General features: G+C 42.3%; 1 protein-coding gene across 1 annotated transcript in view; it reads right to left on the bottom strand.

Annotated features, from left to right (window-relative positions):
• The window catches only part of LOC122808477 (probable ATP-dependent RNA helicase DDX5), a 710,554-nt gene that overhangs the window by 242,745 nt on the left and 452,118 nt on the right, over positions 1-15,691 (bottom strand). The window contains exon 12 of the mRNA XM_044079433.1: positions 612-673. Coding sequence (XP_043935368.1) covers positions 612-673 — 62 coding nt within the window. The remainder of the gene's footprint in view (positions 1-611; positions 674-15,691) is intronic.

Below are 15,691 nucleotides of genomic sequence, written 5' to 3'. Positions count from 1 at the left end.
TCACACTACTATTTTTAGCCGAAAAATCAAGAAATCTCAAGGAATTCAGTACATTTGAGAGGTATGCTCCTATTTACCACAATACATATTGTATGTATACCGTTGTACAAGATTTTATATGACTACTATATACATATATATTTATGTCTACACACAGCCTTCATGAGAACAGTGTGCTAAATTACACCATGGCTGCATCACTTAACTTGCGGAAGTGTAATTAAGATTTAACATAACATGCTGTATACATCAAATGTACATAGCCAGAGGCACAGGGTTATAAAACTTGTGCATATCTGGCCTTCTCTCTTGTGCCTCATATCTTCTCGTCAGTGCATAAGGCAAGTGACATACACAATGTTGTCCAGCCCATTGCTTTTAGGATTCCAGAGAGCATGCAGCAACAGATTATGCCATTTGTTTCTAAATACAAGATAACATCACAATAACTGCAGTTGAGGCAGGACAATTCTAGCACAAATGCAGATATATGGTTTGGAGAAGAGCAATGATGTGAATCAAGCATTCTGTGAACACATTAGATTACACAGCAAACCACTTCATACAGCCACTATAATGAACACAGACAATATTAAAGTAATGGAACTTACCATTAAGGACCCAGTCTCGTTCTTGTTGGCTTTTGTCACCATGGATTCCTATAACTGGCCAACTGTGGGGCGAGAAAGACAATATAAATTCTCTTGCTGAAATTTCTAAGATGCTCTTCTACTTTATTGCAATACAAGCCATAATTTACTCAAATTTGTGGCAAAGCATGGATCTAAATGTAATAAAAACAGCTAAGCCTGAAAGTACCACAAGGTTTTTATGCTTCACAAATACATTTCTTGACATCTGATATGAGCTTGTGGTGAAGGCAGAGATCCATGTACCACTATAAACTGATCAGGCTGATGTATTACACCGGCAGAAGGGCAGCCTTCTCCTTAGGCAAGTACATATTTCATTATCCTTACTGGTAGATAAGGTAGCGGTTTATCATCTTACCATAACTTTAAATGTCACTCTTCTGTTACAGTATTGTTAAGATGTGGGAGATCCTCCACCCCAAGCAACCTGACATCCGACAAGCATACAACAGCTTTTAGCTACTGCAGGTATGTGGGACATCGCACGTATGGGCTTGCCAAATGTCAGCCATAAAAGGATGTCTGCACATACAATCCTCAGAACTGAAATGGCCCACGAGGAACACCAGTGTAAGGAAAGAAAAAGATATAGGGGGGAAGGAAGGAGGGATAGAATACTGCAACAAAGAACAAAAGGACATCTATGGTTATGGTAAGATTTTACACAACTACTCTATGTCCTCCTCTTCTAATGTTGCAGTATTCTTAACACATGGGAGAATACCAAAACTTAGGAGGAAACCTGGGAGGAGGAACAAACACAGGAACTTTCTACAAAGCCATGAAGAATGGCTCTAGCAAACCTAGCCCTGGATTTAGAAATACTATCTAGCTTTTAATGCTTGGAGAAAGTACAAACAGAAGACCAAGTGGCAGCCTCCAGTACGGTGTTAGGATCCAAACCTTTAAAGGACGCACCAGAGGAAGCCACAGACATAATGGAGGAAGCCTTTACAGGAACAGGGAGACTTATGAAACATATCAAAACGAAATTGCCTTAGAAATCCAAGAGAAAATAGTCTGCTTGGAAACAGGCAAACCCAGAGCCCTGGGATGAAAGAAACAAAAGGCTGATCAGATTTCCTGATAGCCTTAGTTTTATCCAAATAAAACCAGAGTTGTCTATGCACATCCATGCTGTATAAAATCCTCTCACTAGAGGATTGTGGAGAAGGGAAAAAAAAGTGGGCAACTGAATAGATTAAGAGAACTCTTTCACCACCTTGGGCATAAAGGAAGGATTAGTACAGAGATACACCCTATCCATATAAAAAAAAGTAAAGGTGGAGAAGCCATCACATCTTGAATCTCAGAAACCCTCCTAGCAGAGATTAAAGCTAGTAAAAATAACTGTTTTCCAGGTACAAAACTTTAAGGAAGCTGATGCTGCAGGTTCAAAAGGGGCTACAGTTAGCTTCTCTAGGATATATAGTTCAAATTCCAAGGAAGTGGAACTGGTTTACTGGGAGGATTAACGTGAAGGATGCCTTTGAGAAAAGTTTTACTTCCAATCTAGAAGCTAAAGGGGGAGTCAATGGCAGACAAGCAGAACTGGCTGACAAGTGAACTTTCACTGAGGAATAAGCCAAACCACTCAAGTAACTCAATTAAGTAGGAAACAATAACCAGGAAATCCACTGAAATTGGATCCAGATTATGTGAAAGACACCAAGTAAAAAAAATCTCTTCCATTTAGATAAGATTGACCTTCTAGTATTGGGTTTTCTGGCCTCCTGCAGTACCCTAAGCACATCCTCGGAAAAAAGGTGTCTGAAAGGAATCAAAAGCATCACCCACAGTCAGTTGTAAAGTTGACAGATTTGGATGTAGCAGAGATCCTTTGTCTTGTGTAAGAGGGTCCACTCTGTGAGGTAACTTGTGATGACTGCCCTTGGCTAAGTGCAGAAGAGGGAACCAATGCTGTCTTGGCCAAAAGGGAGTCACCAGCAAGATTTTTGGTTTGTTGATTCTGCTGAATCTTGAGAACTTTTTGCGTGCCAGGAAAGTGTGTGTGCGCGTGTGTGTGTGTGTATAAAGAAACATCCCCTTCTATGAGGAAGACAAGGCATCCACCTTCCAAGTCAGAGGATCCAGGACTCTGGCACAAGAGAGGAATTTGTCTGTTCAGAGGAGAGGCAAAGAAATCCACTAGAGTACCACCCCACCGATGAACCAAGTCCAGAAACACATCCTTGTGAAGCATCCATTTGTGTATTGAGTCATGAACCTGCTTAGAGTGTCTGCCAAAAAATTTTGAGTGGATAGAATGTAAACCACTTGAAAAGTCACCTTGTACTGGACCTGCCAGGTTCCATGCCATTACAGCCAACCTACAAAAATGATACAACCATCTCCCTACGTGTTTATATACCAGAGGACTGTGGTGGTGTCCATAAATGCTTTCAGAGGTCCTGGATGAAAGTGAGGATGGAAAGCCTATAGAGCTAAAATGAGTTTCCTCATTTCCTTGATACTGATATGCTCCTTCCTTTGAGAAGGAGACCAGAGACCCTGCACCTTCTTTGACACAAAGGTTGCCTCTTGCTCCCCAACCCATGTCTGACGCATCTGTGAACAACTTGAGTTGGTTGAGCCTGATGAACAGGAAGCCCTGGATTAATAGAAAATTGCTGAATCCACAAAAGATACTGAGAAGGGGAAAGAAATGATTTTTTGAAATTTATTGTGAACCCCAACCTTTGCAAGAGAGAGATGGCTAATTGCAGATTTTGACTTAATTGTTCTGGAACAGGAGCCAGAAAAAGAAAATTATCCAGGTATGGATATACCTGGATATCTCTGATCCTGCAATAAGCATTCACAGGGGCCAAACACTTTGTGAATACCCTTAGAGCAGTAGAAAGATCAACAAGCAAGGGAGAGAACTGAAAGTGCAAGGAAGCCACAGAGAAACAAATATTTCCTGTAAACAGGATTGATAGGTGTGTGAAGGTAGGCATCCTTGATCTCCAAAGAGGACATATAGACCTGAAGAGGAATTAAAGGAGACAGTCTGTAAAGACAGCATGCAAAATGTTGGAACATTTAGAAAAGTGTTTAAATGGGATAGGTCCAGAATGGGTCTCCAAGGACTGTTCTTTCTGGGCACAAGAAACAGAGTAAAACCCCTTTCCTTTGGTCCAGGGGAACATGCTAAATTGTACCTTGAGTAAATAATTCTTTTAGAACCTGTGGAAACAAATCCTATTTGGAAGGGGTTCAGGAATGCCCCTGAAAGGAGGAAGTTTTTTCCAAATCATGAAATATTTATCTTGGAGAATAGAGAGAACCCAGGAATCTTGAGTTATACTTGCCCAAGCTGGAAGAGAGAGGGGCAGGGTAAGAGAAAGGAGTAAGATTTGGAAGTGGTTGGGTAGTCACAGACTACCTGACCTATCTGGAAAAGGCTGCTTAGAAGAGGGACCGGAAAGAGAAGTCTTCGGCTGAAGAGGTCTTCTGAAGTCTTAGAAAGAGAAGGTCTGTGGAAGAATTTAGAGACAAAAAAAAATGTGCTTTCAAGTCTGAAAAGTCCTTTCCTTTTCTGTAAGGACTTAAAAAAATCTGCAGCTGTAGTACCAAACAGAGCACTGTTATCCAGAGGAAACAGGTGGCACAGCAGAAGAGAGAATTGTCTATTTAAAAATGTTTACACTTTTTTACATCAAAGTCTTCAGGGGAAGCATATTCTAAAGGGGGTGTATTTGAGTGGAGAATGCCAAGGAATCCTCATCAGATGAAGACATCCCTAACCTTCTTAACAGGGGAAGTAGCAAAAGAGGGAGCAGAAACAGTAGTAGAAGGCTTAAGAACTATTAAGGCCTTAATCAATCCCTGTGAAAAGGTATCCCAAGTAAGACTGAGGCAATGTAGGGGCCAGAAAATGCTTTTTTTTTTCCTTAACATGCACCTCTGCTTGATGACAAGTTGAAGGACCCAACATAGACCTGCCTTCAGCAACTGACATTGGGACCTGTTCCCTATCCAGAGTTATGTCTCTGGACACTTCCAACACAGCAAACCATAGTTTCCCTTGTCCTTCTGAAATGGACATCTGCACTGCCTCTGAGGATGTGCCTAGGTCAGATTAACAGCCTAAACAGTGGTAACTGAAGAAATGGACCCAACCTCAGTCTTCACTAACCTCAAGGGATAGGTCGGCAGAAAGACGCAGTGGAAAAGGATTCAGGCCTAGTTCTGGTTCTAAGTAGAGGTTTAAAGCCAAAAGATGACTTTGCAAGGTCTTTGGGACAAAGGCCTGACAAATAGCACAGGAGCAGTGATCGTGATTTGGGCCTAGACAAAACATACAAAGATCGTGGCTATTCTTATGTGGAATTTGCCTTCCACACCTGCACTTGCCCTTCCTGGATGATAACTAAACAAAAACGGCAGAAGCAATAAAAATTAAACCCTCCACCATGGCAGTTATCTGAAAGCTGCAAAGCAAATGGAAACAGCCAGCAGACCAACGTACAAGTCAAGCATTCCGAATAGCGGCAGAGAAGTTGAGTATTGTACATGCCGACGTCCTTTTATGGCTGATGTTTGGCAAGCCATAAATGTGATGTCCCATGTACCTGCAACAGCTAAAAGCTATCGTATGCTGGCGGACATTGGGTTGCTTGGGCAGAGATCTCCCACATTAAGGATACTGCAACATTAAATCTAAGGACATTTACAATGATGTTCAGGGAGGAGGGAGCACTGCATGCCCATAGGATGAACACATTCTGGAAGAAAGACAAAGGCAGCAAACCACAGACCTTAGAATAATTGATTTTGTAACTGTAACAAATGCACATGATTTCCAGGTGATAGCAATGCAGGCCTATCAAAGTGGCTGCTCTTTAAAAAGTAGCAATGTATGCTTTACACTATATCACAAAGCCAGTGAAGTTATAAATTCACAAGAATGACAACTTGCTGAAATGCAGCTTATCCCACCCTTCCCCAATTCCATACCACCTATTGTAACTGTTAATCCAACTACTTTATCACTACCTCAGAGAGTTCCAAAGCAGTAAGTACAGCTGTGTAAGGTTAACTTACCATAACAGTAGATTTTCCAATAGATCAGTGTTGTAGTATATAGCTACACAGAACTTATCTTACCAAGATTATTAAATGTCGGGCCAGTCTATTAAAGCTTTTTGGGTGCTTTAGTTTTGCATCATGTCTGCTCAATCATGCTGCTATAAGCACATCCAGACACCAAAATTCAGAGCCTTCTTGCCTTAAAGATGGAGACAAAATCCCAATGCTCTAGAAAAAAGTACATAAAATAGCAAAATTTGAAGTCAGAAAAGGAACAAAAGTGCTACGGACTCCAACCCTGCCAAGGGGAGTCAGGAAAATAAAAGGGTAAAAGAGGGAGGATGTTAGTACTACATCAGTGTTCTACTCAACCATCTACTGTTACACTAAGTTAACTTACACAACCATACTATGCTCAGCACGATCATCACAGTAAGCTGCAACTATATGACATGATTGACAAAGCTTAGGAAGGGAGGAGACCCTGAAGAATAGATCTAGCAAACACTGTTCTAGCTCTGGAAAGAGAGTCAGTTTTATGGTACTTACTGAAAGTGAGTACAGATAAGTAAGGCTGCTGCATTTGAAATAAATCTAGCATGTGTCCCTTTTCAAAAGGCCCCAAAAGTTGCCACAGCCACTCTGGAATGAGCCTTGATCTTCTCATGGGGGCTTTTTCCATGATGAGTACCACAGTACTGAACAGCCTGAGACAGACACTAACAAAAAGTTTGCTTGGAAACTGTCCAATTTTCTTGTCAGAGAAAAACAGCTGGGTCAACTTTCAGAAATATTTGGTTTGTCCAGGAAGTATCAGAGTCATCTGCAGACATCCAAGGTATGAACTCTCTCCTGTTTTTGGGATCATGGAAGAACACAGAGATGGACAGTCTGATTCAATGTATACTCGAACAGCTTTGGGTATGGAGGCAGGGTTGCTTATAAGACTCATCTTTTCTTTACGGAAACTCAAAGAGGATTGAGCAGACATGAAGACTAGCAAATCAGATACTAGTCTAGTTGAAGTCAAAGCAATAAGTAAGTCTTCCAAGAAAGACATTTCAGGGAAGAAACGGCTTCAGGTTCAAAGGGAGGTAACAGCTAGCTTCTCCAATACAAAAGATTCTATGAAAGAGCCAGCCATTTTCTGTGTAATCTAAAACTCCTTTCAAGAACTGCTTGATTTGGAAAAGAGAGGGAAGGGAGATACAAACTGCAGACAAGCAAAGATGTCCGAAAGGTGCATTTTGGTGGAAATTAAGGCCTGCTTTAAGCAATTTACAGAGGTGCTGGAAAACCAAAATGAGCCTCTTCATGGGATGGATCCTGGTCTGTTATATAGTACCAACTAGAAAATATCTTCTATTTTGCTAAATATGATTTTCTATTAGCATGTTTTCTAGTCTTCTTTATCACCTGTTGCACAGCCTCTTAAGAGTGATGATCAAATGGGATCATTAACTTACTGATATAGTCAGATGAAGGCTGAGAATGAGGTGGTTGAGATTTTCCTTGTACAGTGCGAGTAGATCCACTCTGAGGAAATTTGTGCTAAATGCCCTTGGCCAAGCACATAATGGACAACTGTCTGTTGTGAATAGAAGTAACGATTTATTTGTGGAGTTCCCCACAGGTGGACAATCTCTCAGAAGACATCAAATTAATATCCATGAGGATCAGTCCTTGATCTGCTAAGAGTCTGCTGATGTGTTCTGCTTAACACAATAAAAACTGCCAGTAGGGAGAGACTGTGCTAAGTTGCAAGTTCTCAGGCAACCATGGCTAGTCTGTACAGTGAGTAGTTCCCTCTTGTTTACATACCATATAAATGTGGTGATGTCTGTTTGTTCATTACTTTGATAGCCTTCATCACAGCCATCATTTCTTTGTGGTACATGTATTTGTGCACATTTTTCTCTCCATTTCTACTCAGCCAATCACAATGAAGGCCCAGCATTTTGCATGAAGGGATGTTTCACAAGGTATCAAAATCCAGGTCAGTCATTGAGACTGTCAGAGTAGAAATGGGATAGACAATGAAGCAGATGTGGATTCTTTTTAACTTCATTATCCCACCAGAGGAGCTCCTTTTTGATGAATTGTAGGACAGGGAATGCTGGTGTTGGGTGAAGACAGACTTCAGAAACCAATAAATTTTCATCACGTGTGATCTGGCTAGTAATCTGAGATCAATGATGTCATGTAAAGTACAGTACAAGTTGCACTTAGCCCAACAGTAGATGTTCGAATTCCTAACTGCTGCAATAGCCTTTTGGCTGTATGGGTTGGATAGCTCAATGGTAGAGCATTTGACTACAGGTCAAGACATCCACAGTTCAAATCTGGGTGCTCCCTGGTAGGGTGACGTATGGACAAGGCGGCATAATATTTAAGGTCTTCATCTAACGGACATAAGATACAGAGTTTGATTCTGACATTTAGCTATTGGCTATCCTTAAAATGGCCTTTAGGGCAGTTAGACAAATACTATGATGATGTGCAGAGCTGTAGTAACTACAGAGGGATTAAATGCATCAGTCACAGCATGAATTTAGGGAAAGAGTAGTGGAAGCTAGGTTAAGGGACGTGATGATTAGTGATCAGCAGTATGGATTCATGCCAGGAAAGAGCACTATAGATGCGATGTTTGCTCTGAGACTGTTGATGGAGACGTACAGAGAAGGTCAGAAGGAGTTGTATTGTGTCTTTGTGGACTTAGAGAAAGCATATGACGGTGCCTAAAGAGGAGTTGTGGTATTGTATGAGGAAGTCGGGAGTGTCAGAGAAGTATGTAAGAGTGGTACAGGATATGTACGAGGGTAGTGTGACAGCGGTGAGGTCTGCGGTGGGAGTAACGGATGCATTTAAGGTGGAGGTGGGATTACATCAAGGATCAGCTCTGAGCCCTTTCTTATTTGCAATGGTGATGGACAGGTTGACAGACGAGATCAGACAGGAGTCCCCGTGGACTATGATATTTGCAGATGACATTGTGATCTGTAGTGAGTACGGAACAGGTGGAGGAGACCCTTGAGAGATGGAGATATGCTCTAGAGAGAAGAGGAATGAAGGTCATCAGGACTAAGATAGAATGTGTGTGTGAGAATGAGAGGAAGGATAGAGAAATGATGAGGATGCAAGGAGTAGAGGTGGCGAAGGTGGATGAGTTTAAATACTTGGGATCAACAGTTCAGAGTAATGGTGAGTGTGGAAGAGAGGTGAAGAAGAGAGTACAGGCAGGGTGGAGAAGAGCGTCAGGAATGATTTGTGACAGACAAGTACCAGTATGAGTGAAAGGGAAGGACAAGAGGGTAGTGAGACCAGCTATGTTACACGAGTTGGAGACAGTGGCATTGACAAAAACGCAGGAGTTAGAACTGGATGTGGCAGATTTAAAGATGTTAAGATTTGCAGTGGGTGTAACAAGGGTGGACAGGATTAGGAATAAGTATATTAGAGGGTCAGCCTAGGTTGGAAGGTTTGGTGACAGCCAGAGAGGCAAACTTACGTTGGTTTGGACATGTGCTGAGAGGGGATGCTGAGTATATTGGGAAAAGGATGCTAAGGATGAAGTTACCAGATAACGGGAAAAGTGGCCTAAGATAAGGTTTATAGATGTGGTGAGAGAGGACATGCAGGTGGTTGGTTGGTGCGACAGAGCAAGATGCAGAGGACAGGAAGAAATGAAACGGATGATCCGCTGTGGTGACCCCTGATGGGAACAGCCGAAAGAAGATGAGATGAATACTAAGCTATGAATCACCTATCATACCTACAATACAACCAGCCAGCTTCACAAAGCTCTAGCTCCTTCCCACACCTTCACTTTGACTGTCTAGCCCTGTGAGAGGTAAATCAGTAGTCAAATGGAAGATAATTTCAGGACTTTCTTGTCCATACAGAGAGATGACTCGATTCATCCTGAACCTCTGACAGACCAACAGTAACAAATTTATACCCCAACAACTATATATGGGGGCTGTGGATGACTGACAGGTTTGTGTGGCTTCTGCAGCAGTGAGGAATTCAAACATCTACTGTTACAGAAAGTGGACCTTGTAACTAACTGTAACTTAATTGTAACTGTACTATGGTCATCATTCTTATTGCTGCAGAAGCCTTTTTTGGCTATATGGGCTGGTTTCCAAAGCCTATTCAACCTGGGAAGAGAATAAAGGTAAGGATCCAGGAACCCCCAGAGAATGGTTTTAGCAAAACCATTCCAGCTAAGAAGGAATACTGGTTGGCTAACAGAGGCTAAGATAGCAGGTGCAATAGCAAAGAACAAGGCTTCAGAGACACTACCAGCTTCTGGAAAGTGCACCAGTAGATGGCACAAAAATACTATTGGGTTGCAAGGCAGAGAGAAGATATAGTCAGATACCCTTTCACAAGACATGTCAAAAACAACCTGCTTACTAGCCCACAGGATATCCAAGGCAAAAAAAAAAAAAAAAGTACTTTCAGCAGCTTCTAAATGGAAAAAAAACTCACAGAAGCTGTACTGCTCCAGACAGCCTACAATGGAGTAGCCCACCCTACAAGAAGTAAGAACTGTGCTAATGAAGTCAGGGAAAGCAGCAAGCTCAGATGTGATCTCAGTAGATACAACCAAGATGCTGGGTGAGGTAGGGGAGAAATGGCTCCAGAGGGTACTTGTAGCAGTATGAAGAGAAAGGCTGATACTGCCAGAACAGTGATGCATTCCAGGGTACCTTGCCCTTTGCAAAGAACACAGACCTCTCCCAAGAGACCACACTGGCTTCTCTGGGATCGTTTGCATCACTGCACTGGATGCTGCAAAGTGCCCATTTCTGCTACTCTGGATTCATGTATCTGAACCAGATTCCCTTTTGATTGGCTGAGGGCAAAGGTAGCTATCACTCGTTCATTCCATGTCTTGTCAAACTGCCTGAAAGTTCTCAAGAGTGAGTGATAAATGAATCTGCAGAATAGTTAAGACAGGAAATAAGCAGTTCAGATTAAGATCAGGATGCAGCACAGCCAACCCAAAGTTTGCAGTGCAACACATAGTTGAGAAGCTACAGATTAGGAAAAGTCCAACCGGGCATTCCTAGACTAGAAAAAGGCATAGACAGGGTCACAAAAAAGTTAATCTCATCAGTCCTTTGATGGTTCAAAGTCCTAGAAACATTAGCAAAATTAGTGTAGATGATGTACTCTGGCTGGACTCTGACACAGGGACAGACAGTATTTAGACTCGGAGGGGGGGGGGTCTTAGGTGGGTGTGCATTAAGGTTCATCTATGTCCACTGCTGTTCATACTGGTGATGGACTATATTATGAAACTGACTGGAGGGAACATAATAATCTGCTGTATGCAGACATGTGGCATTACAGACTCAGAACAAAAACTTCAGCAAAATGACAAGGCACATGATAAAATGGAGTACAGAAAATATGGCTGTAATGACAGAAAATGGATGAAATTGTATGAAGAAAACAAACTGAAGGGAAAACCGTGAACAGTTAACAACTTCAAATATCTAGCAGTGGCGGTTAAGGGAAGTCTAAATGAGATCAAAGCTAGAATCAGGACTGCAGCCAACTGGCAGTGTGCGTCAGTGACAGAAAAATGCCAAAGAAGTGGAAATGTAGGTTGTAGAAAACAGTGGTGTGACCAGTACTACTGGATGATACAGTAAAAGGAAGCTAGAAATTGAGTGCCAGAGATGGATGGTAGGATGCACACTGTAGAATAGAAAGAAATGACATCAGACCATAAACACAAATAGTTACAACCACAGAGAATTTCAATCATCATCGTGGTTGCACCATATGTGCAGGAAAGCAGAAGACAGTCTAGTGACGATTTGGGACAAACAGGAAGGAGGCAAGATAAAACAATTGCACCAGCAAAGAGATGAATGGATTGCATGAGAGAAGACCTGAGACAGTCAGACATGACTATTAATGAAAACAGAAGACTGGTACTGAAAATGTGGAAAAAGGGGGTTGATAATGAAGTTAGGTAGACGGACAGAATGAAAAGAACATTAGTTTAGTAAAAGCCATATTTGCATTTTAGTAAGAGTGAAGTGTTTATGGCCATTGGCTGATTGGGGTTACCTGGACTATGGCTTGGAGTAAGCACCTCATTGGCTCTTTCAAGCTTTTTTTTTTTTTTTTTTAAAGCTTTTAGATTTTAAACTTTCTGTTACTTAAGTTACCTTGCGAGTGTTTCTGCCATTTTACACACAGCTAATCAGAAGGGCATTGAGCAAAACTGATCTGTGATATATAACATTAAGTATCCTGTTTTTTGCTTATTTTTACTAGTTATTTATAGCACTTTTGTCTGCCGCATACTTTTTACTCTATTTTTTTTTTACTCTATTTTATAGCTATAAACTAATCTGCATGGCTGCATTAAAATTGTCTACCTCACAGGGCCTGGTGCAGAGGTAGCATTGTCCTCTCACAGCAAGAGCTTCTCCTGTTCGAAGCTCGGCTGGAGCGCCTTCTGTGTGGAGTTTGCATGTCCTCCCCGCAGGTGAATGGCACTTGAAAGGCATGGGTGAATGGACATGCCTTCGTTGAAGGTTGGGCATCGAGCTGGCACCGTAAAAATCTACTGCCAATCATTAGCGGACCAGAGTTCTTCTGTGGCAACCACTAACCGGGAAAAGCCGAAAGAACAACAGGGCCTGATAAATAAGGTTTTTACTGTCACACTGTTTGTACATCTTTTCTAGCTAGTTTCACTGTATGTGAGGTATTAACTGGAAATTTTCTGCATTTGTTAAACATCTGTTCGTGTTCTGATTTCCTGCCAAGGAATGCATCATATATCTGATTTAGTTTCTCACCCTCCCCCTTTCCCTATTGGTATCCTGTTCTTATACTTGGTTTGCAGTTGCCCATCCCTACTGTAAATTTTATCTGGGACACTCCTCCCAGTCTAGTGTCGTTAACTTATTCTAAATAACAGAGAGAACATTTGAGAAGACACACCAACTTAGTTTCTTAACCTTAAATTATCTTCTGCTCCTCCTTTCCACTTTACTAAAAAAGTGGTTTCTAGCCCAGAATGTGTAGTATAATGGCCATTTGGGCAGTTTTTCCATATCTTTCAACGTTCTGGTTTAAAAGCCCATATTTGTGCTTTTCCTGTAACTAATCTAGTCCATATACAGATTTGCTGTATCCACGACTGTATGTAAACTTCTGAGCCCACAAAGCCTGTGTTGGAGGGAAGCCTTCTAGCTTATCAGTGGGAGTGGACAGCACTAGGGAGCCTATCTACCACAAGAGGAGTGATTTTAGGCCCAGAAATTGTAGTTTATTGGCCGTTTGGGCAGTTTTTCCATCTCTCTTTTTTCTGGTTTAAAAGCCCACGTTTGCGCTCATTTCTCACCTTTCCTGTAACTAGTCTAGTCCAGATAGAGATTTGCTGTATCCAGGACTGTTTCTAAGTGGTGCCAAAATCTGCTCTTCAATTTTTCCCTTAGATCTACTAGTTCTCTCCTCTCCTGCACTTTTACTAGCTTATTAGTCTAGTACTTTCCCAGACTTCTTGTAGCAGTTATTGTAGCACACAAAAATGCTACCAGTACTAAACATTCTACAAAGAAATAGCTCCAGTACTTATTAATGCCCACCCCTCCAGGCATGTTTAAAGGTCAGTTCCCTGTGCATTCTCCTATTAACCTGGTGAACTTGGGCATACTAAGGCAACTGGCTCATGTACACTGACAACCCTCTCCTCTTACCTCCAAACACTCAGACTTTCGAGAGATGCACTTGTATATCCAAATTGGAAGCCACACACTCTCCAGCCAAGACCGGAATAGCTGGGTAAAGAGGAGGTCAATACTTGCACCACACCACATGGAACACAGCCCTCCAGAACACACACCACCATTGCCTTCACATAAAAACACAAACCACACACCCACCTTCGTGGAGGTTCTCAATAAAAATTGACCCAAACAGAGACCTCCACGTCAGAAATGACTCAACCACAACACTAATCACAATACACAATTCTCCTAAACAGCACCACACTCAACCAAAGCCCCCAAGACAAAACAGCATGTCCAACGCACTAGTCATAGGTGACTTGATAGTGAGGCACACCGATGTCCCACTCACTAGGTTGAATAAGGAGAAAGTAACAGTCAGCTGCATGTCAGGCACCAGGATCCACCACAATGCACAATCAGGTCCCTCAACAACAGGTACAAATATGACTCTGTCATTGTACATGTGGGTGTGAATGACCTGAGATGTACCTCCCTGGACTACATGAAGAGACACATGGAGGAGCTCTCGGATTATGTAGCCCAGGAGGGTGTGACCCTAGCCCTGAGCAGCATCCATCACCCAGAATAATACCACAGTACAAGCAGAAAATGACAAATTTCAACAACTGGCTAAGTTTCTGGTGTCATTCTAAGGGAATCCAGTATCTGTCTGCCTGGGATGACATGACTGACAGACCTCAATGCTTTGCCAGAGGTAGCCTGCATTTGTCACCCCTGGGCTTCTGGATAATGACCAAGGCTCTTAGTGTTCCAAAGACCAAATTACCACTGTAACAGCTACAGACAAATGCAGTATGAGGGTCATGCTGCTCAACGGTAGAACTCTAATCGCTTGAAGCGCTCCTTAAAATGGAGAACATCAACATTTGTGCCGTAACACAGACCTGGTTTCAAGGCAGCAGAAAGCACTCCTGCACTACCAGGCTATAACTCTTTCCAAAACTTTCTGCCCCAGAACATGGACCGAAGCTAGAAAAGCGGTGGTGTTTCCATATTCATAAAGGATGCACACACCTCTAGACTAGTTCCCCAACATAACACATCTGAGATACTTCAGGTGCAGCTAACATTGGATAAGACAGCGATTCAGGTCGTAGCCTGCTATAGGTCCCCAACCATGTCCCAAGACTCACACTCCACGTTCCTAAGCACCCTGGAGAATAGAAGGGTCCAACTCAACACTCATACTGGGTGACTTCAACTACCCTCCATTAACTGGGAAAACTACTTATGTACCAATACAAGCCCAACATTTCCTGGAATTCATTAATTCCAATGCCCTGGACCAGCTCATTCTTACCTCCATTAGAGGTAGCAACATCCCTGACCTGGATATTACTAACATGGGCAACTGTTGCTCTACACCAATAGTCAACTCCTTCTTAGTTGGATCAGACCACAAAATACTCACCATGGAAATCCCCCACCCTCCGCAAAGGTAACCACCATGAAAAACTACTCCAAAGCCAACTTTGGGCTCCTAAAAACAGAGGTGGCTAACTTCACGCCACCCATGCAAATGGAGGTCAGTTGCGATTACCACCGAATCATACACCAATGCACTGTACGAACACGTACACAAATTGCATGGATCTCACCATACCCAACAGAACCAAGAAGCTCTCCTCCAAAAAAAGGAAGCCAATCTGGTGGTCCCCTGTCATAAACAAACTCTACAACAGAAGGAGGAAACTGATGCTGAATAAGGTGAAGTCCCATGACTGGAAAAACTCCCTTATCAGCCTCAACAAAAAGTTGAGAACCCTCATCGAATCCTCTAAAGCTAGCTATGAAAACAGAATTGCATCAGATAGTAAAGACAACCACAAGGCCTTCTATAGTTATGTAAAGAATCTCCACGGCAATACCAATATTTGCTCTGAGTAAATGCACAATGGTACCTCCTATACAGAGCCAACAGATATTGCCAATATACTGGCTGACAGATTCAATGCCAACTTTACCCCCCCCCCCCCAAGTGACCAGTCATAATACCAGTAGATTGCCAGGCACCCAGTATTACTGCTGCACAGGTTAAAACAGCAATGTCCAAGGCCAAGAATACAGCTTCTATAGGACCGGACAACATCCCTGCCTGTGTTCTACATGAAATAGAGTGAACTGGCATCTCACCTGTGTGCTCTGTTCAATCACAGCCTTGTCTCAAGCATCGTCCCTACCAAATGGCACACTGCTATAGTCATCCCTCTCCACAAA

This window comes from Protopterus annectens, chromosome 8.part0, assembly GCF_019279795.1.
Source record: "Protopterus annectens isolate FY-2018-M chromosome 8.part0, PAN1.0, whole genome shotgun sequence".
In the NCBI taxonomy this organism is placed as follows: domain Eukaryota; kingdom Metazoa; phylum Chordata; order Ceratodontiformes; family Protopteridae; genus Protopterus; species Protopterus annectens.
Note: the sequence above shows the minus strand (reverse complement) of the source record. Positions and strands in the feature narration are given on the sequence as shown.